The sequence below is a fragment of the Eptatretus burgeri genome, chromosome 18 (assembly GCF_056783735.1).
Source record: "Eptatretus burgeri isolate ZD-2024b chromosome 18, Ebu_testis_v1, whole genome shotgun sequence".
NCBI classification, from domain to species: Eukaryota; Metazoa; Chordata; class Myxini; order Myxiniformes; family Myxinidae; genus Eptatretus; species Eptatretus burgeri.
Window position 1 is genome coordinate 23102785 of NC_140978.1, and position 27863 is coordinate 23130647.

The 27863-nt window shown below is 43.3% G+C and overlaps 1 protein-coding gene, 1 long non-coding RNA gene and 1 pseudogene across 9 annotated transcripts in view; 1 reads left to right on the forward strand and 2 right to left on the reverse strand.

Moving 5' to 3' along the window:
* The window catches only part of LOC147008731 (uncharacterized), a 46793-nt gene that overhangs the window by 12743 nt on the left and 6187 nt on the right, over positions 1-27863 (forward strand). The window contains exons 3-4 of one of the 2 annotated variants that reach the window (XR_015053260.1): positions 26351-26529; positions 26634-26811. This is a non-coding gene — a long non-coding RNA (uncharacterized LOC147008731). Of the gene's footprint in view, positions 1-26350; positions 26530-26633; positions 27559-27863 lie in introns of those variants that run through there. The other variant, XR_015053261.1, reaches the window with a different exon arrangement.
* On the reverse strand, positions 3803-3948 carry LOC147008732 (signal recognition particle RNA; annotated as a pseudogene).
* LOC147008733 (sodium- and chloride-dependent taurine transporter-like) overlaps positions 19589-27863 on the reverse strand; it is a 159472-nt gene continuing 151197 nt past the window's right edge. For 5 of the 7 annotated variants that reach the window (XM_085863947.1, XM_085863949.1, XM_085863944.1 and 2 more), the window contains one exon: positions 23440-24152. In XM_085863947.1, the coding sequence (XP_085720073.1) occupies positions 24051-24152 (102 nt within the window). In that variant the 3' untranslated portion in view covers positions 23440-24050. Of the gene's footprint in view, positions 20021-22787; positions 23336-23439; positions 24153-27863 lie in introns of those variants that run through there. The other 2 variants (XM_085863946.1, XM_085863945.1) reach the window with 2 other exon arrangements.

Genomic DNA, 27863 nt, shown 5'->3' on the forward strand with positions numbered 1-27863 from the left:
CAAACTTGTCTTCCGATTCATATTCAAAATATAACATTCATTTTAAATAAGTTGTTTCTCAATCATAAATTGATAAAACAGATTGATGGACAGACATGAACCAATTACTTAACCTCACTTTTTGCTTCGCATGTGCTGGGTAACAATAGGAACTTGGGCAGCTGTAATCAAGCCAAAAACATAGCAGGAATTCGCAGCAGGCTGTAAGGGTTGAAAAGTGGAATGACAGTAAAGTGAGAAGAAAAAGCACTGCTCCAAGGACACTGAGGTGAGAGGTGAAAGGACAACCAATTACCTGGACAACTTGGGATCAAAGGAGATGGTCACAATAAAGTGGGAAGTAGGAGGCAAGATGTGAAAGAACAACCGAATGCTTCCACAACCTGGTATCAAAGGGGATGGTCAGAATAAAATGAGAAGTGGGAGTACTGTTTGGTGGTGCGAGGCAAGAGGTGAAAGAGCAACAAATTGCTTGTACACCCTGAGATCAAAGGGACGAGGGCGTAGCAGCACAGTATTTCAACTGAACTGCCAGGGAAATGCTTCAGGTTGCTGGGGAAATCGCTAAATTAAGGTGGAATGAGGAATTTGAAAACTTCAGTAACTAACATTCAGTGTCAAAATATCACAAAATTTGTTTGTTGCTGGGGAGTTTCAGAAGCAAACTACAATTTCATGGCACATCAGAAATCCCCATTGTGCAAGGCGTGAGGCTGTTGCCAAAGTCTTCAGACGAGAATAGCTTGTTGATATTCCCACATTATTGGCTTGCTTTGCTTCCTTGATTTTTTTTTTTTAACCTCACTATCCAGTCTTTTCTTTTCTTCCTGTTCCCTTCAAAGGGCAGGTTAAAGAATAATGGTCATAAAATCTTCATCTGCTTCCAGATGAAAATTTCCTTTTGGGGAAACAATAAATTAAACGTTGGAAATAAGGATTTTATACTAAATCTCATCTTCGTATCTCCATGTACAGTACTATTATATGTTCAATCACGTGACTGAAAAAAATCTTACTTTATGACATCCCTTAAAACTGCCTTTTGGAATCCACTTGCATGGAAAAAAAAAGTACTTGGTAACTGAGAGGTCGTAATTTTACAATTGAATTGGATCACTAAAATTAATATGTTGTGACATTATTTCTTGAACGATATTATATTCATACTTTGAAATCACAGTATTCGTATAATGTTTTGGAAAGCAAAGCCATCGTGGTAAGTGTGAAAAAGTAAATTTATGTGCTTGTGTCCATGATCAAAGAATCAATTTCCTTAAATATACGAAGTTAGACAGAGCATCTACAGTGCAGATGGAGTTCCGGAGTTCCACTGTGCTGAACTTTTGTGCATTCCAGTGACTCAGAGCTATACTGGTGGAAGTCAATTCATGCTTTTACCGACGTCACTCATGCTGGTAAGGTTAAATAGGTGGGACCAGACGAAGGGAGCTCCCTTAACTTATACAATGGGAAAAACTTCAACAATTGACAAGCATAGTGAGAATGCCAAAACCCCCTGACACATGAGATGTTGCAGCTTCACAGGCAGGCCCTTAATCTCCAGAAGCTGTTGAATTACCAACTACAGGAGCAGTCCAGAGAGAGAGAGAGAGAGGTAGAGGTAGAGGTAGAGAATTTTTTTTTTTTTTGTATACATTGTCAAGGCTCGTATGAGAGGTAAAACACAATGCACAGCAATGGGGGCATGACACAAGAGGGGCAGGATTGGGAAGGACAAGAAAGTTGGGAACAGAGACATTAGGAGATATGTGGAAGGGAGAGGAATGGGGTGGGGAACACGGGGTATACAACATGGACATTACAGGGAATTTTAGGAAGGAAAGCAGGTAAAATTTAAAGGAGGAGGGCTTGGGGTGGATTCACGGGGGTAGAAAAGATCGAAGATATGGATGGGGGATGACAAGAGGTGGTGGTGAACAGCTGTTTTGAAGGCCTGGAAGGAAGAATGGGATTGAACAGAGTGAAGGAGTTTCTTCCAAAGGTGGGGAAAAAGAGGAATGAAAGAGTGAAGGTGGGCAGTGATTCGTGATTTTGGTAGTTTTACCAGAAGGGGGTTTGTGGCGGACCTTGAGCGCCTTGCGAAAATATGGCAGGGGCACATCGAAGACACAGCGGGGGGGGGGGGGGTGTCGAGACTGGAGAGGAGAGGGTAAAAGACAGAGACCACTGACCTTCCTGCGGTGAGAGAGTGAGAGGCCAAAAAAGACTCAGCCTCATCGCGGGAGATACCAATGATCCGAAATGCCTTGGTTTCCACAGTGTGAAGCCGAGAATGGTGGGAGGCAGGAGCACCAACCCAGAGGGGAGAGCAGTACTCCATCAGGCTGTGGATGAAAGCTTTGTATGTGGTCAGGATCTCAGGTGTGCCAAGGAAGGACTTTGCACGACGGAGGATTCCCAGTCGGTGACTGGCTTTGGAGGCCAGGGGTTGGAAATGTGGCTTTACCAGGAAAGATCATGGCAGATAGTGAGACCCAGAAGGTTGAATGAAAGGACTTCTTCCAGAGGATTGTTGAGAAAGTGGATGGGGTTTTGGGGGGGTCCAAATGGTCCTTTCGGAGAGACATAATGAGAGTGTGAGATTTGTCCGGATTGAAAGACATGCTCCACATGTTAGACCAGTTTGTGATTTTATCCAGATTTGCAGTGAGCGAAGAAGCTGCTGCTTGCCGGTCTGAGGGATGACCGATGGTATGGGAGAGGGTGGAGTCATCAGCAAAGAGATAAAGTGGATTTTCCAAAGTGTCGGAGAGATGATTGATGAAAACCAGAAAAATAACAGGGCCCAGAACGCTGCCTTGAGGAACTCCAGCCTGGACAGGAAGAGGGGATGAAAGAACTCCATTTAGGGACACACGCTGACTGTGACAGGAGAGGAAGTCTGCGAGCCATGAGTGGAGATGGTCTTGGATACCAGAGGAAGAGAGTTTGGTAAGCAGGGTAGCATGCCAGACTGTGTCAAAAACACGCGGTATGTCTCGGGATGTGGCTCTGATTTAATGTCTGGCATTGAGAACCTCCATCCATTGTTGGGAGAGCAGAAGCAGCACATCCAGGGTAGAGTAACCTGTTCTGAAACCAAATTGATGATCGGAAATCAAGCCAATGGAGAAGAGGAAGGATTTAATGTCAAAAGCGATGATGGATTCCATAACCTTGCTGATGATTGGGAGAAGGCTGATTGGTCTGTTTTTGCAGGGGTCTGTTTTTGCACCTTTTTTATACAGGGCAGTAATGTTTGCTGATTTCCAAGCAGATGGCCTTGAGCAAATGAGAGGGTGAATAGAACAGAGAGAGGGTGAGCAAGAGCAGAGGAGCAGGTTTTTAGGACACGTGGGCTGATGCCGTCTGGACCGGTTGCAGAATCCGAGTCGAGGTTTGACAGCAAGCTCTCCATCTTTTCAAGAGTAAAGGACACAGTGTCCCGGGACAGTTGGGTTTGTCTGGGCAAGTTAGGTACAGAAAGTGATGGGTTTTGGACACAAGATTTTGATGCAAACACTGAGTTTAGGCATTCATCCTTTTCACGCGCGGTATCAGCAGTGTGACCATTTGAGGTAAGGGAGGGATGGAGGGGGAACATAATAACATATATATATATATATATATATATATATATATATATATATATATATATATGTATATGTCTTCTTCTTTTGGCTGCTCCCGTTAGGGGTCGCCACAGCGGATCATCCATTATGATCCGCATAATGATTTGGCACAGGTTTTACGCCGGATGCCCTTCCTGACACAACCCTGGTCGCCTCTTACGACACAGGGATAAGGATTGGGTTTCGCCATGATTCTGGGCTGCCCTACACCCTGTCTTAGTGCAGCCCAGCGCAGAGCAGATCTCCCATCCTCAAGCGATCCTCCAACCCAAGCCTCCGAGTAGCCGGATTACAGGCGCACGCCACTACGCCCAGTATATGTATATATATATATATATATATATATATATATATATATATATATATATATATATATATATATATATATATATGTATATATATATATATATATATATATATATATATATATATATAGAATGTTACGGTGTTGGAATTCACAGAACACCATTCAGCTTCCCCAGAGATCAGTTATTTCGATAAGTGTGTGTTCCAGGTTAGATTTCCCCACCGATGTATCAAGCGAATTATTCATATGCCGGGCTGTGCATCTTTGAGTTAGCCGTTATTTTGTTCTATCTTTTATTTCAAACAACATCTCAACAACAACTCTGCAGCCATGCCATCACCACCACAATGCCAATAACTCAACAACCATGCCATCCCCACCACAGCACAATCAAGACCGCGACACCATCACGCCCGCCTGAGCGGCAGCGGCAAAATGCCGTGATACAAACTCGCGGCGCGACAAGGAGAACCACATTCCAGCCTCCGTGTGCAAATCAGCCGTGAAGATGGCTGATTTGCATAAATGGATCAAAACGGGCTTTGCCTTGGAAAAAGCCAGCCAATCAGAGGTGAAAGGGGCGGAGCCAACCTGGGGTGAAGGTTCAAAGGTAAAAGGGGGAAGCACCGATTTTTGGTGGCGAAACCTCCAGCGGCTTCTCCCCTCGGACTATAAAAAGCCGCGTTGGCAACGCACGAGAGCAGTTGGTGGTGAAGCTGGTGAGCGGAGGTGGTTGTTCGTCATTCACGGGTCGTTTACCAGAGGAGCTTGGAGTCGTCGGAGCTCGCAGCAGCATCGGAGCGTGGGGGTCCAGGCCGACAGCGCTAATATGGTCGGGCGACGCCGAGGAGTGAACGGGGTCTCGAGGAGCATCAACTCTGAAAGTGCAAGGGACCCGTTCGCTCCTCCGAAGCGTCGCCGGTCAGACTCGCCAAAAAGGGGCCGCGACGAAGCCGGGCCACTGAGGCCGACCAAGCAGCCATACAAGCTGCTCGTCAAGCTGCCCAAGAGACTGATGTGTTCGCGATGCACCATACCGAACGAAGACACTAGGGGTCACCGATCCGAAGACCATCGAGTCGCCACCAGGGCGGCGCGGTAACCTGCCTGGCCTCTCAGAGCCTTTCGGTCATCCCGACTCTGAGGAATATCAAAGGCTTACGAGTCCGTGTCTTTTCTTTCTTGGGTTTTTGTATGAAAGTCTGTGGCGCCATGTCTCTAAGTAGAATTGTGAGTAAGTACGTGCTTGTACATTCCGAATAGAACTCGGCTGTAGGCTTTTGCTCGTGTCTTGTCCTCATTCCCCCATTGACTGCTTACGTGCCAAGTGTGAAAATAAATCCCCCATTGTTGAATGTCAACCTGCTCGTTGCGTCCCTTCCTGTATTGACTGCCATGATGCACTCGGGATACTAACTGGCTTTTAAGGCCGATAAAAGTGATAATTTGGTCCGACGGGACTTAGCGATATATAACCGCTCGGCTTCACACACGGAACGAGCCACTTAAGCACCTCGGTTTCATACAGGTCCCGTCGAGGTATAGACTCCCGGTATTTCTGTCCGCGCAAATAATTAGGTACATCGATAATTCGGCGATCAACCCTGCAGCGCATGGACAGAATAGTTGGCTAGTTTATGATGCGTTAAGGCATCTGTGACTGAATTTCGGCATTGGTCCGGAAAGTCACGACTGGATTGCGGCCTTCGGTGGGCGCGCGACCGCGATTTGGCTGGAACGGTCGTCCGCACACCGAACACGGCTGAAAACCACAACAATATATATGTATATATAGTAAATCAGACAATCCAGCTGTGTCCGTTTTTTGTAGCTGTCAAACAATCCTACCCTTCCAAGCAAAATACTGTGTAATAAGTTAAAAAAAAAAGTCCTGGCCTTTGTCACACCCTGAAAAGATACTTCATTTGAGACATTACTGCATTCGTTGTTATTTTTTTTTTTTTTCATTCACAATGTAGTTGGTACTTCCTCAATAAAATATAAACTCCGTGGCTTAAAAAGAAAAGGATTTAAATTTAATTTATCTTTATATGTGCAAAGTGTAGGTGAGATGACAGAGTAAGGCATGAAGGTGTGGGATCACAATGATGCAACAAATAAATTACCATAATCAATAGAAGAGGGGACAAGGAAAGAAACATCATTTGCAAGTGCATTATATGGGAAGGATTAGGTGAGTTTAATGGGGATAGAAAATATCATGAGTGGGGATGAGAGATAACCTGAGATAGAGTACACCTCTTGCTTAGAAAAGATACAGTACATCTAGAAAATAAAAGATAGATAATCTAGAAAACATAGAGTACACCCGAGAGGGTAGGATGCAATTGATTTGTCTCCTTAAAAGGTAGTCCATCAAATGGGAGAAGATGAACAAAAGAGTGGAGTTTGGCAGAAAGCCTGGATTTTTGGAGTTGAACAGGGAAGGGGTTACTGGAACAATGTTTGCATCCCAGATGAGCTGGGGAAGATTGGATGGCCAAGAGAGCTTGACTGGAGGAGAGGTAGTAAAGAACAGAGTGGCCACTGACCTGTCCGCAATGTGAGAGCAAGAAACCTTGTGCTTCAGCCTTCTCATGGGACATGCCAATGATGTTCAGAGCTTTAGTTTCCACATAATCCAGCACAGACCGATGTAATACCAAGGCGCCAGCCCATCTAGGAAAGAGCAAAGCCTTTGTAGGCTGTGTTCTGATTTTTCAAGAAATGACTTGCAATGACGAAAGATGCCCTGACTGTGGCTGGCTTTTGAGGCCAGCTTTGTTATTTGGTCAGCTCTGATTGGGTCTTCGCTGATCTCGAGGCTTAGAAGTTCAATAGACTGAACCTATTCCAGTGCTTGATCAATGAAACAGATACAGCGCCGACGGAAAGTCTACACCCTCTTTCAAATTTTTCACCTTTTGTTGCCTTATAGCCTGGAATTAAACTGCATTAAATCAGACTTTTTCCACCTTTTATTTACACATCGTAACCCACAACTTACAAGTGAAAAACAAATTCTACAAATTTCAGAAAATTAATTAAAAATACAAAACTACACTATCTTGGTTGGATATGTGTCCACCCACCTGAGCTCATACATGGTGGAAGCACCTTTGACAGCAATTACAACTGTAGTCAAGTCAAATTAGGCCAAATAAAGCGTTAACCCACCACAAATTGCAACAGTAACGAGTCCTATATTATTTGACACACAAAAGTGACTTGAATAAGATATCAAAAGTTTAGGTGAATCAAATTATGGGAAGACTGTCAAATTTGCATAAATCCAAGATGGCCACCACAAAAATCTTGAAGCCATCTAACTTCATACAATTGTTTCCTCATCAGTCTATAGGTGCTGCAATAATGACAAGACTGTTATATGAGGTAACTAAATATTAATTTGTGTTGTATATTAATCCAAATTGAAATATTTTTATTTGTAACTATGAAACAAATCCAAGATGGCTGCCATTAAATGGGCTTTTTGTAGTTATTTTGATGTAAATATGACATAAATTGGTCCTGAACATTTCTATGGAGTCATTCACAAGGTAAAACACCCCAGTCCATATCTCTGATTATTTTTTACCAGTCATGTTATGTTAAATAGAATATTATGGGGGATTTATGGCCATTCAGAAACACAAAAACGTGTGACATGGGCAGATGCTGTAATCAGTAATAGTGAGAAACTACATATAAATATCTATACATTTATCAACAACCAAATGTTGTAGAAGCTTCATTTTGGTGTCACATTTTGTTTTAGAATCAACTTAATGGTCATTAATAAAATCCAGTATTGCCATTGTGAGGAAAGATTACTTGTCATAATGGGGACAATAGGTCATGATGTCCAGCTAGAGATGACATTACATATGGATTGAGGTTGAGAGTGTATGGAAGTTTTATGAGAGAATGAGAAAGACAAAAAAGACATCATATTATAAAGTTTAATGTAGAAACATTATTTTGCATGTGCATGTCAAACAAGGTAAGTTCAATCATCTGATACAGAATTAACTCGAAAGTTTGAATAAGCTACCAATTTCAATCATTATCGCCTTATATTGAAATTATAACTGACCTTTGACATATTTAATAATTTGTTTGGTTCACAATGGATTATTGCCAAAAATTGAATTTGGAATATACCTGTATCACATATAGAATATATTTAAATGATTCATCCACACATCTGACCTAAGATATGAATAAGGAAGCTCATGTTCAAATACATAATCGTAAAAATGAGAATCTATATCACATATACTTCGTTATGTGGCATACATGTATATAGAAGTTAGATATACAAATTAACACTTCATGAGTAAAAAGTACATCAATCATGAAAATGAAACATGCGGCTCGATGTAAACGTAAGCATCATCACAATTCATCAATGATCTCTCGGACTCTCTGGAAAATCCTCTATTTCTCTTTGCCGACGACTCCACCCTCTGCCGTACCATCTGTCATCCCTCAGACCGGCAAGCAGCAGCTTCTTCGCTCACTGCAGATCTGGATAAAATCACAAACTGGTCCAACACGTGGAACATGTCTTTCAATCCAGACAAATCTCACACTCTCACTATGTCTCTTCGAAAGGACCATTTACAAAACCCCCCCATCCACTTTCTCAACAATCCTCTGGAAGAAGTCTTTTCTTTCAAGCTTCTAAGTCTCACTATCTGCCATGACCTTTCCTGGGAAAGTCACATTTCCAACCTCGCCTCAAAAGCCAGTCGCCGACTGGGAATCCTCCGTCGTGCTAAGTCCTTCCTCGGCCCTCTTGAGCTCCTGACCACTTACAAAGCTTTTGTCCGTAGCCTGATGGAGTACTGCTCTCCCCTCTGGGCTGGTGCTCCTGCATCCCACTGACGTGGATTTCTACCCTCGAACCGCGTCGTGATAGAAAGGATTCTTGATTGTTGAGGGATCTTGACCTCCTCGAGGATTCAACCTCTAGCCAACTCAGTGTTGCATGTATCGGGATAAAATAAACCACAGAAGTCCAGTAATAATCAATGTCCACCAGGAGTTCTTTCTTCTGTACCATTTATTTGCTCTCTCTCAGATCATTCTCCCCCTCCCCATATATCCATTCCATTTTATAAGCAGAGAGGCCTTTGATCGCAAAAACAGAATGCACAGCTTATCAGCCCGGTCACCTTGTACTTTCAGAAACCCAAGCAATGTCCAAAGTGTCAAAGAAAGACAAGATTATAAGTAGGTGGTAGGCCTTAACAACTAAATAGTAGAACAGTAGAGGAAAAACACAAACACTTTGACCTACTCAGACTGAGGCAAAGGTTTCTTGTCTAGAGAGTAATAATTTCCCCAACACTCCCCCCTTGTTGCCTAAAAAGGCAACACTAGTTAAGTTTAACGATATATATTTTCTCTTCACTTGGAAATGCATTCTCTCTTGCGTTTGAGTGTGCCCCTTTTCTTGGGTAGTCACATCCCCTCTTTTCCCCATCGTAGAGCTCAGTCCCTTAGCCTTTCCTGTCCCGCAAGCCAGGTGGCTTCATGTGGTTGTACAGCTTCGGACCTGGTTGAGGTTCCGGTAGGCCCCCAGGCCGATAGAAGATAAGGCTACCCGTTGGGCTGCACAGCTGATTTTCGACAACCTATTTCGGGAACAAAGCAGATGAGCAAGAGTGGATTGACAATTCCCGTGAATATTGAACACATTCATTTGCGCTACTTATGGATTTCCAAGTTCAGGTTCTATCTCAAAAGAGTCGTAGGACTCAGTCTCAAAACCAGGGTATGAGGGTGGTGCTTGGGCCACCATCACCTTTTTAGCAGTATTCCTCTTTAGACAAGAAACAATCAATGCCGGCATTGTAATTGTTGCACATCTAACAAGCACCACTACAATGATGATCCACAATAACCCAACGGAAATCCAATGCAATAGGGTAGTTCCCCAGCCTCCAAAAATCCCTTCAAACCAGGAATAAAGCCCATCTTTCGTGAAATAATTGTGATACTTGGCTCCTTCTTGTTTAATCTTGTCAGCTATGTTCGTGATTTTCTCCGAGTTATCAGGGATATAAGTACAACACTCAGAGTTAATTACAGCACACGTTCCTCCTTGAGCTGCGAGAATGAGGTCGAACGCAACTCGGTTTTGCATTGAAACTGCACGTAGGGCGACGACCTCCGAGTTGATATCAACCATGCCGAGAGCAGTTTTATTTGCCAATAATTCAAGCGAAGCAGCTAACTCTGCCAATCCCACAGACGTTTGTCCAACACCGTAGTGAGGGATTAAAATCATGAAGAACAGTTCAGTTGACGTGAAACCCCGTTTACCCCGTTTCAAATGCTCAAAAGGTGACTTAGACAACAGGCGCATATGTGGCAAAATGAATGACAAGAAACAATATCCACTCCAATTAACTGGAAGCCATGGGTATGCTCGATTTCCACACACGAAATAGGTATTATTTAAAGCGACTTGTGGTCCCATCGTGTGATTTTCATAAACATAATTACTGCATTCAGAATTCCCTAATCTTCTTTCTCCCCATGCCTCTTGTACCAAGCATAGTTCGGGTTTTTCTGTTGCCCGTTCAACCATAAAATGTGGAGGCATTTTACTTAAATTAAAATTTGGCCAAAACCAGTTACTGAAATTTCGTTGTCGGAGGCAATTTCCATTTCCATTGGTAACGATGTGGTCGTCAAGGTTATTATCTTGTTTATCCCAGTTTCTTTCCTTTGCCCAGTACCCACACCATTCACTCAGATTGAATGGTATAGCCAGAAGCGGTATCCCAGTAACTGCTGAATGAGGTATCTTAGTACAAACCCAGCAATTGGTTTTATTAAAAGCTTTCGCGTGTTTACGAGAAAGAGCCAGATAAGTGTTTATTCCATGTGGTGAACCCACTTTGCTCGTTAAGCTTCTTCGGTCTCTGAATGCCCTAGGCTTAGTTTGGTGGGTAGTCTGATAGGCCCATCTCCAAAGAACATGCAAATAACGTTGATCACAGACAGTACTTATCGGTTTAACAGACCAAGTACACATTGCACCACCTGCATTTAGTAGTACAAATAATCCTGCAATGGAAAGAATCATTAAAGTTATCAGGAAGCAATGTTCTCCTCGGGTTCTTTTCTGCCGTGTGCCAGTTTGCAGTGTGTGGCATGGATCCATGTTGCTCTTCCTTTACACTTCACAGCTGTATGGGTAGTTAGCAGTATTTGAAATGGCCCACACCAACGTGCTTGAAGAGAGTTCTTCCGTTTGTAAATTTTCACATAAACAAAGTCTCCGGGTTTGAAGTTGTGATGATCAGATGTGGCTGGTTCTGGCAGAGCTTGTTTCACCTGTGCATAAAAAGTTCTTACAGCATGATTCAGAGAGATACAGAACGTAAGCAACGTGTCGTCCATTTGCTGCACGTTCATGTCTTTTATAGTCAAAGGAGGTGAGTTCGGTAATCTCATTGGTCTTCCCATCAGAATCTCATGCGGAGATAAGCCAGTGTTTCGATTTGCGGTAGATCTCATAGTCATGAGAGCAATTGGCAGAGCATCTGGCCATTTTAATCCAGTTTGTTCACAAATCTTGGCCAGTTTATTCTTCAGGAATCCATTTTGCCTCTCTACTGCCCCCGCAGATTGCGGACGATGCGGGCAGTCGAAATGTTGCTTTATTTGCAATACGCAACATAATTCTTTCACCACTTCGGCTGTGAAATGAGTACCTTGGTCACTGGAGATCCTACAAGGTATTCCAAACCTACAGATGAAATCCTTCATCAACAGTTTAACCACAGTAATGGCATCTGCTTTCCGACAAGGGTAAGCCTCAACCCATTTGGTGAACAAATCGACGATGACTAACGCAAATTCAAAACCGCAGCATGTTGGTAACTGGACAAAATCCATCTGGATATGAACAAAAGGTCCGAATGGAATTGGATGACCCCCTGGGGCCATCTCCACCCCCCTTGCTGGGTTATGTTTTTGGCAAATATGACATGTCTTACAATACTGTTCTGCAATTGGACTAAACCCCGGGGCAAACCACTGTCTCCCAATTGAAGCACTCATGCCGCCTTTGCTAGTATGCCCGGCCCCATGTGCCAATCGGGCAAGCCAAGGTAATAGAGCTCTTGGTGCCACCACACGACCATCAGATGATCTCCATAATTTGGATTCATTATCGAATTCACATCCAGCCAGTATCCACAAATCTCGTTCTTTAGCACTGACAGCTGTCTGCAAAGTGTTTATATCGTCAATGGTCGGTGTTGCCTCTTGTCTCAATACACATTGTGATATTAAAAGAGCTCTGGTGTGGGCAGCAGATTTTGCAGCTGCATCTGCCCTGGCATTTCCCCGTGAGACGTCATCAGATCTCCCAGTGTGGGCGTCACATTTTACCACTGCAATTTGGTGAGGCAGAAGTATTGCTTCCAGTAGATTCGCAATCCATGTTCCATTCCTTACTTGTGTACCTGATGATGTTATAAAACCCCTTTCGCGCCAGAGTGCTCCGAATTCGTGTACAGCACCAAAGGCATAGCCGGAGTCAGTGTAGATTGTCACTATTTGGCCTTTGGCTAAATGGCATGCACGAGTGAGGGCGAACAGTTCTGCCTGCTGCGCGGAACAGCTCTCAGCCAATCTCCCGCTTTCGATTACTTCGTGATCAGAGCAAACGGCGTAGCCTGTTAATAAACATCCATCAGGTGCACGCGATGATGAGCCGTCGACATATAGAACCAATTCAGAATTTTGGATTGGTGTGTCTCTCAAGTCAGGACGGGGTTGACACGTGTGGGTGATTATCTCTTCACAATTGTGAGGATCACCATCTTGTACTCCTGGCAACAAACTAGCAGGATTCAGCGGTGCACATCTCCTAATCGTAATGTTCGTGGGTGCTGTGAGTGAGAGTTCGTATGTTGTTGCTCTTGAAGCCGACAAATGTTGTGTTTTCGTTTTTAACAATACAGCTGTCACTGCATGCGGTACCAGGAGAATCAAAGTGTTTCCCGCGACGAGCGCTTCGGTCGCCTGCACCGCGAGCGAAGCGGCTGCTACTGCCTTGAGACAAGGGGGGAATGCTTGCGCTACCGGATCCAATTTAGTACTATAATATGCAACAGGCCGTAATTTATTTCCGTGCTTCTGTGTCAGCACAGATTGTGCGAATCCCTGTCTCTCACATGCGTACAAATGGAAAGGTTTTTCATAGTTTGGTAAACCCAGAGCGGGAGCCGAAGAAAGAGCCTGTTTTAACGTTACAAAAGCCTTGTCTGCATTTTGTGTCCATGCAAGTGGGCTGGGTGCGTTTGCCGAACCAATGTCCACCAGGGGGCGCACTAAGGCCGCATAATCTGGTATCCACTGTCTGCAATAGCCGGTCATTCCGAGGAAAGACCTCATCTGTTTAGCAGTAGTTGGCTTGGGCAGGTTTAATATTGCCGCTATACGTTCAGGGGAGATGCGTCTTGTGTCTCCCTTCAGAATATGCCCCAAATATTTCACTTCTTCTTGGCAAAATTGCAATTTAGCTCTCGATGCTTTGTGTCCTTTCCTGGCTAAGGCCCTCAACAATGTCAATGTATCTCGTTCGCATGCGTCTTTTGACGCTGAACAGATCAGCAGGTCGGCAACATATTGAATCAGTGTGGATCCACAAGGGAAAACTACATCATCCAAGTCGTCTTTGAGGGCCCTCGAGAATAATGTTGGACTTTCACAATAACCCTGGGGCAATACAGTCCAAGTGTATTGCTTTCCCTGGTAGGTGAATGCAAACAGAAACTGTACTTCTTGGGCTATTGGTATACTAAAAAAAGCTGAACAAAGATCCACAACACTAAAATAGGTAGTGTTGCTTGGGATGCTTGATAGAATGGTAGTTGGATTTGCAATTACAGGAAAAGCTGAAATTACCGCATCATTCACTGCCCTCAAATCCTGTACGAATCTCCACGTTTGTTTCCCAGGTTTTCTCACAGGTAGGATCGGTGTATTACATTGACTAACAGTGGGAATAATTATCCCTTGTTTCAATAGCGCTTCCACGACAGGAGCAATTCCTACCTCTGCTTCTGGAGACAAAGGGTATTGCGGTTTTCGAGGCAGTTTCTTTTTTGGATCTATAGTGATCTTGATTGGATTCATACTTTTAATTTGGCCGACATCGTTGGCATGTGTTGCCCACAGACAAGTCGGGACTTGTTCGAGTATTTCAGGTAATTTTCCTGACCCATTTAATTCTGCGAGATCGACCACCTCAAACACAGCTTTTGCTGATCCTTGACATTCTGTCCAACAGAATCCCTGTTCCCCGATCTTCCAAAGTCCGTTTACTTGGCTCGATTCCATCAAAGTCGCTTGTGATGCTTTTTTCAAAGAGGTTACCATGTGACCAATGTCCGTTTCTTGGTAACCTTCTACAATCGCTAAAGTAACATGTGGTGTAACACTGGACGGTTGGTTCCACAATTTTAATTGTTCCTGCGTCAGATGCACCTCCAGGCCAATTCCTTGCTTCCCAATCCAAATTGTTCCCAACACTAAGTCAAAGGTCTGGTGTAATTTCGAGAGTGTTTCACTCGCATAGACGTTATCTTTTCCCTTGATGTTGCAATCTGCAATGCAGTGTAGTCGAGTCTGTAAGTACCGTCTGTCCATGCCGTGTTTACTCACCCAATCGAGCACCTCGGGTACGTTTCTCTCCAAATGTGATAAATATTCCTGCAAATGGTTAAATGCTTCACAATTAATCACAGTCCATTGATATACAAGATTTTCTGTATTTTCCTGTAATAAATTCATCATAGTTATGTGTGATTCGTGAGGTATTTCTAAATATACACCATCAGGGGTACACTTAATTGAACAATTCAGCTTGCATAACAGATCTCTCCCCAACAGATTAATTGGTGTATCAGTTGCCATCAAAAATGCATGGTTTGCAGACAATGGTCCAATTTCCACCCGGAGCTGCTCTGTCAGTGGAATGGTACTAGCAACTCCCGACATTCTCACTACTTTTACTCGTTCTCGCGATAACGGGGCGTCTGGGAAATCACTCCTTCTGAGCGCAGATTTGGTCGCTCCTGTGTCGACTAAGAAAGGAATCTCTTCGCCTTCAATTTTCAAAGTCAATTTCGGTTCGTCACATGGTTTCAAAGTCAGGAAGGGTAACTCAGACGAAGTCGCTTCTTTTCTTTGTCATAAAACGAATGGGTTTTGGGTTTGAAATGAACCTTGAGATGGAGGAGGAAGAAATGAGGGTGGAGGAGGAGGGAACGAGGCTGGGGGAGGAGGGAACGAGGCTGGGGGAGGAGGAGGAGGGAATTCGGTTTGAGGTGCAGTGGGTTGAAATGAACCAGCTTGCTCAAACTGTGTTCCCCATCTTTCCTGTTGTCTATAATATGGATTTTCATTCACTGGAGGCGTGGAGTGTCTGCGAGTTTCATCTCTGTATTGTGCCGCTGGTCTCTGTTCTACCGGTTCATACGAACTATAAGTTCGACTGTTTCTACGATTTCGGCATTCGTTAGCCCAGTGTCCTTGTTTTCCGCATGTATAACAGAAATCTCTGCGCTGGTCTCTGTATTTTGGTCTCTGACGGTAATTGGTTTGCCCTCAGTTTTGTGCATTATATCTCAAATTCCTTTCCCCGGGGCATTCACCTTGACCTTGAACCTGGGATAGCATTAATGTTGATTCGTTTTCCTCGTCAGAACGATGTTTCAACAATGAATTACAATGCGTTACATATTCCATCAAGTCTTTCACTTCCTTTAATTCCCAACCAATACATACTCGCTTTATCTCATTTTGTAATTTGGCCGTCAAACCATTAAGGTAGACATGAGCAAATGGTACTCCCTCTTCTTTCAGTCCAGAGTGACATTGGTATACACCCCGAAAACGCTCTAAGAACTCCAATGGGTCCTCGCCAGCGCGTTGCCTGCACACCTGTATTTTTGCCCAGTCGGTCTTAAGTGTTACCACCTCTGTGACAGCGTCAATGAGGGTGTCAATATGTTCTTTGAGCTCCTTCCTGTCTCCAGGAGCTTCATCTGGCCATGCAGTGACCTGTTTCAATTGTCGGAGTAACCCCTCTGGTACCACTAATTTTAATAATATTTCCATGTCCATATATGTTGGCTGATGACATGCCACCACCACGCGTAGTTCCGCCTGGAATTTTTTTGGGTTCTCCCGTATCTTCGGCATCTCATTTACGATGGCTTTTAATTCAGAGCCCCACGGGCGATATATTGCTTGTACCTCCCTTGCACCTGGGTAATCTCGCAATGGAAACGCGCCAATGAGTGCCTCATCATCTCCGTCCTTCGCGGTCTCCGGCATTATTTTTTTTGATCGAGTTTGTATTTTACCCTTGTCAGCAAGAGGAACTTTATTTTTGCTTTGTGTTCTTGTTTCTTTCTTAATTACTCGCCTGGCTCCCCGTTGAGCCCCTCCTTGCCCTGTGGCATCATCTCCCTCTGTCTCTCCCGCTTCTTTGTCCTCGAGCGGTTGTGCTATCGGAACTGTGCACTCTGGCCATGTATCTGAGTCTTCTTCTTCATCCTCAAATCTGACAGCCACTGCTCGCTGTCTCTTGGTTTTATTTTCAAGTCTCACCGGCATTTGCTTCGTTAATTGGTCTAGCTGACCCTTCAGGTTTAACAACCGTGCCTTTTCGTCTCTGTCATGACATTCCTTCATCCAATTTATATAAACGCTCCAGTTCACCTGCTTCTGGACCTTTTTGTCACTATTTTTCACTTCCAGTACTTTTCTTAAATTGTCTAAACACTCGTGATCGAACGTTCCATTCTCAGGGAAGGGTAATCGACTATTTTTGGTCCAATTGCACCATTTCCCCATGTCTCTCACAGCTTCAGGCCCATACTTATCAAACATAATTCTTGCACATGTACCTCTCCGTGGTTTTTGAATACAATTTGCCTCGGTATACCCATTTTCCTTCCTTTTACAATTTCTATTTCCCATCTCTAAAATCACACAAATCACAACCGCTAAATTCACTCTAAAATCACAGAATAAAATAAATCGCACCCTCGGAGAACCCCCCCTGCTTACCTTCGCTCAAGCACTTGTCGTTCCTCCAGGCACTGCCTCCGGCAGATTAAGCACCTCCGGTCCCATGGTGTAATGGTTAGCACTCTGGACTTTGAATCCAGCGATCCGAGTCACGGCACCAACTGACGTGGATTTCTACCCTCGAACCGCGTCGTGATAGAAAGGATTCTTGATTGTTGAGGGATCTTGACCTCCTCGAGGATTCAACGTCTAGCCGACTCAGTGTTGGGATATCGGGATAAAATAAACCACAGAAGTCCAGTAATAATCAATGTCCACCAGGAGTTCTTTCTTCTGTACCATTTATTTGCTCTCTCTCAGATCATTCTCCCCCTCCCCATATATCCATTCCATTTTATAAGCAGAGAGGCCTTTGATCGCAAAAACAATGCACAGCTTATCAGCCCGGTCACCTTGTACTTTCAGAAACCCAAGCAATGTCCAAAGTGTCAAAGAAAGACAAGATTATAAGTAGGTGGTAGGCCTTAACAACTAAATAGTAGAACAGTAGAGGAAAAACACAAACACTTTGACCTACTCAGACTGAGGCAAAGGTTTCTTGTCTAGAGAGTAATAATTTCCCCAACAATAAGCAAACGTAAGCATCATCACAATTCATCAATGATCTCTCGGACTCTCTGGAAAATCCTCTATTTCTCTTTGCCGACGACTCCACCCTCTGCCGTACCATCTGTCATCCCTCAGATCGGCAAGCAGCAGCTTCTTCGCTCACTGCAGATCTGGATAAAATCACAAACTGGTCCAACACGTGGAACATGTCTTTCAATCCAGACAAATCTCACACTCTCACTATGTCTCTTCGAAAGGACCGTTTACAAAACCCCCCCATCCACTTTCTCAACAATCCTCTGGAAGAAGTCTTTTCTTTCAAGCTTCTAGGTCTCACTATCTGCCATGACCTTTCCTGGGAAAGTCACATTTCCAACCTCGCCTCAAAAGCCAGTCACCGACTGGGAATCCTCCGTCGTGCTAAGTCCTTCCTCGGCCCTCTTGAGCTCCTGACCACTTACAAAGCTTTTGTCCGTAGCCTGATGGAGTACTGCTCTCCCCTCTGGGCTGGTGCTCCTGCATCCCACCTTTCTCGGCTTCACGCTGTCGAAACCAGGGCATTTAAGATCATCGGCATCTCCCGCAATGAAGCTGAGTCTTTGGGCCTCTCACTCAATCACCGCAGGTTGGTCGGTGGTCTTTCTGTCTTCTACCGACTCCTCTCCAGCCTTGCCCCCCTGCTCTCTCTGCGATTTGTCCCCACCACATTTCCACAGGGCGCTCAAGGTCCGCCAACAACCCCCTTCTGGTAAAACTACCAAAATCATGAATCACTGCTCATCTTCACTCTTTCATTCCTCTTTTTTCCCGCCTTTGGAATAAACTTCCTCACTCTATTCTTTCCCATTCTTCCCTCCAGGCTTTCAAAACAGCTGTTCACCACCACCTCTTATCTTCCCCCATCCAAATCCTCGATCTTTTCTACCCCCGATAATCCACCCAAGCCCACTTCCTTCATTTCTCCTGCTTTCCTTCCTGAAAGTCCCTGAAATGTCCATCTTCTCTTCGCCATGTTCCCCGTCCCATCCCCATCCCTCTCCCTTCCACAGTTCACCTAATATGTCTGTTCCCCACTGTTTTGTCCCTTCCACTCCCGCCCCTCTTGTCTCATGCCTCCTTGCTGTGAGTTGTGTGTTAGCTCTCATACGAGCCTCGACCAAGGTATACAAAAAAAAAAAAAGCAGATGACGTATTGTCACATATAACTTATATAATATAACACTGAAATAATACAGCAAAGACATGGTTCTACTTGAATCAATCGTCTTATATGTTGCTCATTCATTCATCAACATCGTCATCTTCGATCTGTGACATATCTGTACACACGCCTCGGCAGTGTCCACAACCCGTGGAGCATTCCAGTCCATTTTTGCGACATGTGCACCGTCTGGTACTGCAACCAGATTTACAGTTACATCTCACCACCTCGAGCAATGATGTTGGAGCTGGTTCTTTGTCGGTCAGGATGGGCAACAATTTATCACCTTGTTTGTACCAGCCCCAATCTTCTGGTGACATATCAGCTGCTTTACCCATCCACTCCTGAACTTGAAGGTACACACGTTGACTATGGTATGCCGCAGCAGCTGATGTTGGTGGCAGCACTTCTCTGTGATGATGACTTTATCTCTGAACTTCTTCTGTATTTGGTCTTTCATGTAAGTGTGACCATATGGTGGAACATTAGAGTCTGAAAGGAACTCTGCCATATTGTTGATAAGATCTTTTATGGTGGTCTGTTCATCATCATTGTGTCCAAAGTTATGCATTACATCTTTAACTGCTTCAGCTTGCATGACATGATGAGGTGTTCCCCGTTTCATACGTTTCACAGATGTATTATCATCATGTTGTTGAAATTTTACAGGAATATCTTTGTTGGTTCTGAAATTATTGCTGCACGTCTTGTGATATACGGCATCCGCAGCATGTAAATCATGGACAGCTTTGATTCTCCCCTGGACTGTTTTCGCCCATTCATCATTTCTTTTGTCACATACTTGTAGAATACTCTCCTGGAAATCGAATGTTCTGATGGGTCTGAGTTTCAAATCAGGATTCCTGCCTTCTCGTGGATCACCCTGGCCACAAAAGAGGCAGTGACTGGCATAATCAAATAAGCCCACCGATGATCGCAAAGATGGTTAGTCATTGGATGAAGGAAGATCACCAAGTCTCTTACGGTTGGATTGCTCTATGTAATGAAGGTTTGTATAAACTTGGTGACAGTTCTGGTGGACATGTTGTCCAGCTAGAGCATTAATGTTACTGTGTCTGGCTGTACTTGCTCTACTGATGCCATCACAACCCTTTGCAGTGAGTTGGGAGCTTGGTTGGTCTGATGATATGGATTTCTGGCATACAACACAACTCAGCTCTTCATACATCATGACTCACCCTGGAAATAGAGAAGGTTCACAATAATACAATGAATACGTGCCTTATCTAGTACATAGCACTGATGGATCACATATGTATATCAATCCATTAGCCATGTTAGCCCTGTTAACATTGCTGGAGCAACTGACATGAGGGGCCACATGCAGAGGATCGTCGCATAAAAGTTTCATATTCGTCATAACCCAATATCCATTTTATACGTACACCATTAACAATATCATGCTTAAAAGTGATTTACCTGTATTTATGATTTTGTATGATGTATTTATCTGAATAGAGTAACAGATATCCTGTGTAGGGATATGCATCATCATGTTATGACCAGTGTAATTTAATGACAAATGAATGTTTCATTATTCATCGATCATACTCTATTTTACAATTTTTCACTTATAATTTAGCCATTTTTATTGATAAAATTAATTATTTTTTTGCATATTTCCAAAATTCCATGTATACATTGCCCCAGCTATACGCTGGCCTTCTATTTGTGATACCACCAACAACAATAGTCAGTTATCACCACGATAATAGCTTAAATAATGGCTGAAACTTCGATTAAACCAGTTTCTGGCGACCATTTTGAATTTATGCAAATTCGACACTGTTCCCAACTGTGTATTCAATTACATTTTGGATATGTTATTTCAGACATATTTCTGAGTTGAATAGTATTGGAATCATTCCTATTGCAATTTGTGATGGGTTATTTCCTAATTTGACTGGACGACTGTGAGTCTATTGGGATAGGTCTCTACCAACTTTGCACACCTAGACTTGGCAATATTTGGCCATTACATTCTTCTGCACAAAACTGTTCAAGTGCAGCCAAGTTGTGTGGGGAATGTTGATGGACAGCAATTTTCAAGTAATGCCACAGATTTTTTGATTGGATTTATGTCAGGGCTCTGACTGGGTCATTGAAGTACATTTATCTTTTTGTTCCTTCACCACTGTAGAGTAGCTTCGACTGTGTTCTTCGGGTCGTTGTCATGTTGAAAGGTGAATTTCCATCCCAATTTCAGCTTTCTTGCAGAGGGCAGCAGGTTTTCCTCTCGATCTTTATGTATTTTGCACCATCCATTTTCCCTTCTATCCTGACAAGTGCCCCTGCTGCTGATAAATATCCCCATAACATGATGCTGCCACCACCATGATTCACAGTAGGGATGGTGTTCTTTGAGTGATATGCTGTGTTGGGTTTGTGCCAAATGTAACATTTTGCTTTTAGGCCAAAATGTTCCATCTTGGTTTTGTCAGACCACAAAATATTTTTGCCATATTGTTTCATAATCCCCGGAGTTTTTCTTGCATACCTCAAACGGGACTCAAGATGGGCTGTTTTGAGTTATAGCTTCCTTCTTGCCACCCTACAGTGCAGGCCAGACTTGTGGAGTGTTTGGGATATTGTTGTCATATGTACACAGTGACCAGTCTTTACCATAAAGGCCTGTAGCTCTTTTAAAGTTGCCATTGGCCTCTTGGTGGCCTCTGGTCAGTCTCATCCTTGCTTGGTCATCTAGTTTGGAGGGATGGCCTGATCTAGGCAGGGTCTTGGTGGTACCATCGACCTTCCACTTCCTAATGATTATCTTGACTGTACTCCGAGAGATATTCAAGGCATTTGAAATATTTTTGTACCCATCCCCTGATCTGTGCCTTTCCACAACTTTATCCCAGAAGTCTTTTGAAAGCTTGATGTTCTTGAACTTGATGTTCATGGTTGAGTCTTTCCTGTGAAATGCACTACCCAGCAGAGGAAACCTACAGGAATAGCTGATTTTATTCTGAAATAATCAGAATTACTACAATTTAACACAGGTGGAGGCCATTTAACTTGGTCTGTGATTTTGAAGGTGATTGGTTACATCTAAGCTAATTTACAAATGCAATTAAAAGGGGGGTGGACACTCATCCAACTGGGATATTCTAGTTTTGTAGTTTTTAATTAATTTTCTGAAATCTAGAATTTGTTTTTCACTTGGAAGTTGTGGGTTACAATGTGTAAATAAAGGTGGAAAAAGTCTGATTTAATGCAATTTAATTCCAGGCTGTAATTCAACAAAAGGTGAAATTTTGAAATGGGGTGTAGACTTTCTATAGGCACTGTAGGTGAGTTTGGTTGGTCCTCTTTGACAACAAGGTGAGACTGAGATTTGCCAGGATTGACACAGCTGCTGTCTATCTGTCATTGTGATTGGTTGCTAACTGTATTTGCTTTTCCAGATAGAGTCAACATCAGATGCAGAAGAGATGGAGGACCAATTATTTTGTGTTAGGGCAGTTTTCAGTTCCTGCCAGTTATCCAGGTGAATATTTAGTGTCTGTGGTGCGATTGTAGTTCTCTAGCACACACAAAGAGACTTAGACTGCAACACAAATTTGGTCGGAGTAGCCAAGCAGAGCAGAGGATGAACAAGAGAGGTTGGATGGAGAGTTGGTCATTACCAGGTCCATGAGGGAGAATGTACTATTCTTGGAGATCCATGTTTGGAAGTTAATAGAATGGTCAGATTCATGGAATTGCAGAAGGCCTTACCTGCAGTGGATGTTTGTGGATGGTCGTTGCAATGCCAATTCCTCATTATCTGGGGCATAGTGGTAGTTGAAATTATCACAGATGAGGAATAGAGAGTTGGGATAGATGGATATTTGTTGGTCCATGTTTGTGCAAAAGTGTATCAAGTGTTGTCATCCTTTGGTGTATGGTACATCACATCGACAAACATTGGATTGCTGTAGAAAAAAACATGGCCGAACTTGGGCAGTGGGAGATGAGGCTTGTGACATAAACAGCAATCTTGCTCTTCCACAAGCCTCGACTATGTATTTTTTTTTTTAAACAATCGCACCACTGGAGCAGAGTCTGGTCTGTCACAATGGAAAATAATATCCAGGGAGAGATACAGAAGAGTCGAGGACATTCAGTGAGGGGAACAGTTCTGTTTCCACAAAATGCCCAAAGTAACAGCGGAAACTTGAACAAAGAGAACTGTGGTGTTAGAATGGAGTCCTCGAATGTTGGAGGCCACATTATCAAGGAAGGGAGAGGAATAGGAGCTGAAGTTTTGGGTTAGCACAGGCAGAGGACCAGGGTAGGTGACTGAGGAGCACTGGCCAAGGAGAAGTGGGGGGAGGGTGGGGTGCAGTGGTTTTGAACAGCACAAGCAGGGGGCCTCCAGGAGGGGGTGAAGAGATGCTGTGGCTGCCGCGCTGTCTAGGGGTTAACTGCCATGCATCTGCATTTGCTGCAAATCGGTTTCCATTTCAGGGTCTCAAGCCCAGCACAATGCAGCAGCCATCAGGGCCAACGCTGTGAAGGGAGGGAGAGTGTGGATTTTTTAATTTTCACTTTTTAAACATAGATTTAAGGCTTATAATGGAGCTTGTACATTGATCTCATGCAGGCCAAAGACATTAGTAGACATCATTGTACTTTTAATGTGATTTATAACATGAGTAGACAATGGACAAATGCATGTATAGTACATTATACAGTGTTTTAACTTGAGTTCCAAGCATCATTATAGCTAGCAGTTCAAATGGAACCACTAAGCAGGCCAACCAAACTACATAATTGACAGAGTAGTCAGAATATTTGGACAACCAGGAAGCTTGGGCAGGACAGATACATTCGTATAGATGGACTGTAATTTGGTCTGAAGCCAATAAAGTGTTTGCAAGGTCTTTTAATTATCATCAGGGGTGCTGATGTGTATTAGTGTCGTAAAGGGAAAAGTTAAAATCAAAGCAGTTTACTCCTCCATCTGAGGCCTGAATAATTGGTTTTCCTATTAATTAAAAATTTTTTACAAGGTACAAATGCACATTTTGGGCCTGAATGGTCGAATGGAAGGGAGGCCAGGAAAAGCTTGGTACAATACAGAATTATAATGGAACAGGCCTCAAGGCCCATTACATTATGCACAGGCCAGAAGCCCCATCACACAGTGCAATTGGTCAAGAGGTTTGCCATAGTGTGAAGCTGGTTACCGTGTGGTGAGAATGTTGTTAATGTGACTCTCTTTTCACTTGTGCTCTGTTATGACAGAGGATAGAGCTGAAAGTGGCAGGCTTGTCCCATGTTGCATTGGACTTGCAATCTTGGCCTCCAGCAATGCCTTCAACCTCTGTATAATCAATGAACAGAACAAGCAGGGTGAGAAACGTAACACGAAATCCTAAAAATTATCTGTGTACACTGCCACTTGGTTATACTTCGATCGTTGAAAGGGCACTTTTAATCCACATTCATTTATTCTCTGAGGTCATCGCGGGTGGAAAAAAAACCAGCTCACACAAAACCAAATATTGGGTTGCCGAAATAGGTGACCCTTATTGTCAGTAATTCTGTGTTTGTTTGGATGTTTGTTCGTTTGTCATCAGCATAATTGGTAGTAAACATGGGCCGATTTTGACCAAACTCGGGTGGTGGGTACATCTTATGTCCTAGTGTTTTGGAAATTGTGATGGTTGCTAGGGACGCTTTGGTTCCCTAACAACAACCGAAAAACCTTCAAAATCGGTACCGTTCACGCGAAATCAATTCCGAAAGCCATTATCCCACGTCGGCTTATGAAATTTGGCACGAATGGTCTACAGGTGATGTTCTATCAAATATATTCCGGTTTTTGTGATTTATGGAATACTTTACCTCCTGCTCGGTGACCCATCGCCACCTACCGGATTGTGTGTGTGTGTGTGTGTATATATATATATATATATATATATATATATATATATATATATATATATATATATATATATATATATTGTTATGGTTATGGGGGTACATTGAGGAATTTCATCGGAAAGATAGGATTGTATCGAGTCGCTTGGTCTGTAGATGTGGAGGAAACATCTCGATGTTAATTAAGTTAGGAAACTGTGAGCTTCAATATTACTTATCACCACATGGGGGGGGGGGAGTGCTGTGTTAATTAGGTACAGTCTCAGACTAATTTGTTCCAGTATGCCTAATTTGTCCCTGTGACCTTTTCCTATGTTTTTGCGTTTACAAGCCGGCAATAACAGGAATCACACCCTTAAAACAACAAGCGAGCCAAACATGCTGAGCAGGCAGAAGCCCTGCCTTCCCGGTTTTGTGCCAACAAGCCACGCCTGGAGGTGGATGATTGATGGGTGTGACGTCAGAAGCGAGGAGGAAGAAGAGATGGTTTTGTTGGGTTGAGTTTTGGGTGTGAGGGATGTGGTCGAGAGTGTGATGTGAGTGAGGAGATGGCAGTTGGAAGAGAGGGGCATTACGGTTACTTCTCCTCAACAGGACGAAGAAGGCTGCATGATTCTCATGTTCATGCTGTGTGAATTTGCCCGCATGTTGGAGCAAGATGCGAGCTATTGACTGTTCGGCTGAGCAGCGAAGTGTGTACGTTTCTGAGGAGGGAAGGAGAGCGTGCCTCTGGCCTGATCATGGGGTCTCAGAAATCGTCTCGCCTTGAGTGGGCCATTGTTGTGAACAGACTGAGTGCCAGAGTGGAACGGTCAGCATATTCACTCATGAGAAGAAGCTGCACATAACATGTGAAGTTTGTGAGCCAACATCGAGTACCATCTCCGAATTGCTTCCTGTGCATATCCCGCCATGAGAGACGACGGGGTTCAATCGTCAAGTCCTAAAAGATCACTTCTGGGCTGAAACTAAGTGCTGGGAGAAAGGGAGGATTTTTATTTTATTTATCATTTTCCTCTTGTCCGTTTTTGTGTCTGAGTGTGGAAGCTCCTCAAATAGGAAAATACATTTAGTTTACCCCATGTTCCATTTTTATTATTACAACATGAATTGTTACCATTGTAAATATTTGATGTACATTAAAAACCTGTATTTAAGTTGCTTGTATCTGTTGTAGGTTCGAGCATAAAACCCTTGGGCTCCCGTCCTGGTAAATTCCCCTGGTATGTTATAACCGTTAACTGTCCAGTGCATGCTGTAATCTCCGAGGATCCCGTGTTCACCTCCAAGGAAAACCGCTCGGCTATCCGGCCTAGTCAGTGTTAACTGTGTATGTATATATATATATATATATATATATATATATATATATATATATATATATATATATATATATATATATATATATGCATATATCATCAAGCCCTGCCTTCCCGGTTTTGTGCCAACAAGCCACGCCTAGCTCTGTTATGACATTTATCTTTTACGGCATTCAAACGTTGCTCCAATTTTATCAAGGAGCCCAATGTGTGCCATGAAAACACACCCCACACCATCACACCACCACCACCACCAGCCTGCAATGTTGACACACGGCATGATATATGCATGTACTGACGTGGTTTATTCACACCCCAGTCCTCTCATCAGTGTGAAACTGCAGGAACCAGGATTCATCAGACCAGGCAATGTTTTCCAATCCTCCAGTGTCCAGTGTTTTTGTTCCTTAGCCCACTGCAACTGCAGGTTCTTGTTTTTTTCCTGAAAGAAGTGGAACCCTGTACGGTCGTCGGCTGCCATACCCCATTCATGTCAAGGTACGATGAGTTGTGCATTCTTTTATGGGTTTTTCGGCATGAATGTTGTGCTGGACTGTCAGCTGACGAACTGTACCCGTCTTTCTCTGCACAATTCATGTCAGTCTCCTGTGGCCTCTTTCATCAAGACCACTGGCCTGCCATTGGCTGGATGTCCTTTGGGTGGTGGACCATTCGTGAGACACACTGGAAACTGATGAGCATAAATAACCCAGCAGCGTTGCAGTTCTTGACACACTCAAACCGGTGCGCCTGGCACTGACTACCATACCCCGTTCAACGGTACTTAAATCTGTTGTCTTGCCCATTCACCTTCTGAATGGCACACATACACAATCCATGCCTCAGTCGTCTCAAGGCTTGAAAATCCTTCTTTAACCTGTCTCCTCCCCTTAAACTACACTGATTGAAATAGATTTAACAGGTGTTATCACTAAGGGGTTTACCTGAATTCACCTGATGTCTATTTCATGGAAAGAGCAGGTGTTCCTAATGTTTTGTCCATTGAGTGTATATGCACACAGTGGGGTGCAAAAGTACGAGTCCAGGAGGAAATTTATTAATTGAGATGTAATAACAAAATACATCATTGTAATATGAAACCAAAAGCACGTCAAGGAATTGCCATGAACTCTTCAGGAAATAACACTTAGTGTAATCGGGAAAATATCAAATCTGTCTTTACATATCATTAGTGTGACCCCTTTTGTCTTGAGAACAACCTCAACTCCATTTGGGATTGATTTAATTAGTTTTTGGATTATGTTTGAGTTATGATTTTCTTAACGATGTTAAAATGCACTCCAGAGCATAGTCGGACTGCTCACATAAATTTTATCTTTCTTTCAAATGTATTCACCCTTCATTTATTCTGTGAAGATAAAGTGTCAGTCAATCATAACTATAACAAGAGCAAGAATTGCTCTGCATTACATATTCCCTCCTGCTCTCATTGAATGTTCACTTACTTTGGTGATGTATAATGACACGTTCAGTGCCGAAAATAATAAAAATAATAAAATTTTAAAACCAGATGCACATATATAAAGCAAAAATATGTGTATGACATGTGCATATATGAATTTAAAAACTTGGCACAATATATTGTGGTGATATACCTGGGATCATTCCACTTACACTGGGCCATGGACTAACACCCAGGTCTAAAGCCTAAGGCCTGCCGATCTGTGCTGCTTCGTGCAATGGTGGTGCATGATTATATTGAGGTGGATTCAGGCCAGTTGGCCAGCTGATGGGTATAAAGTAGTGGGGTGGAGTAAGGCCAGCTATTCAGCCATCAGCTGAACCACTGACCCATGGATAATGTGATATTT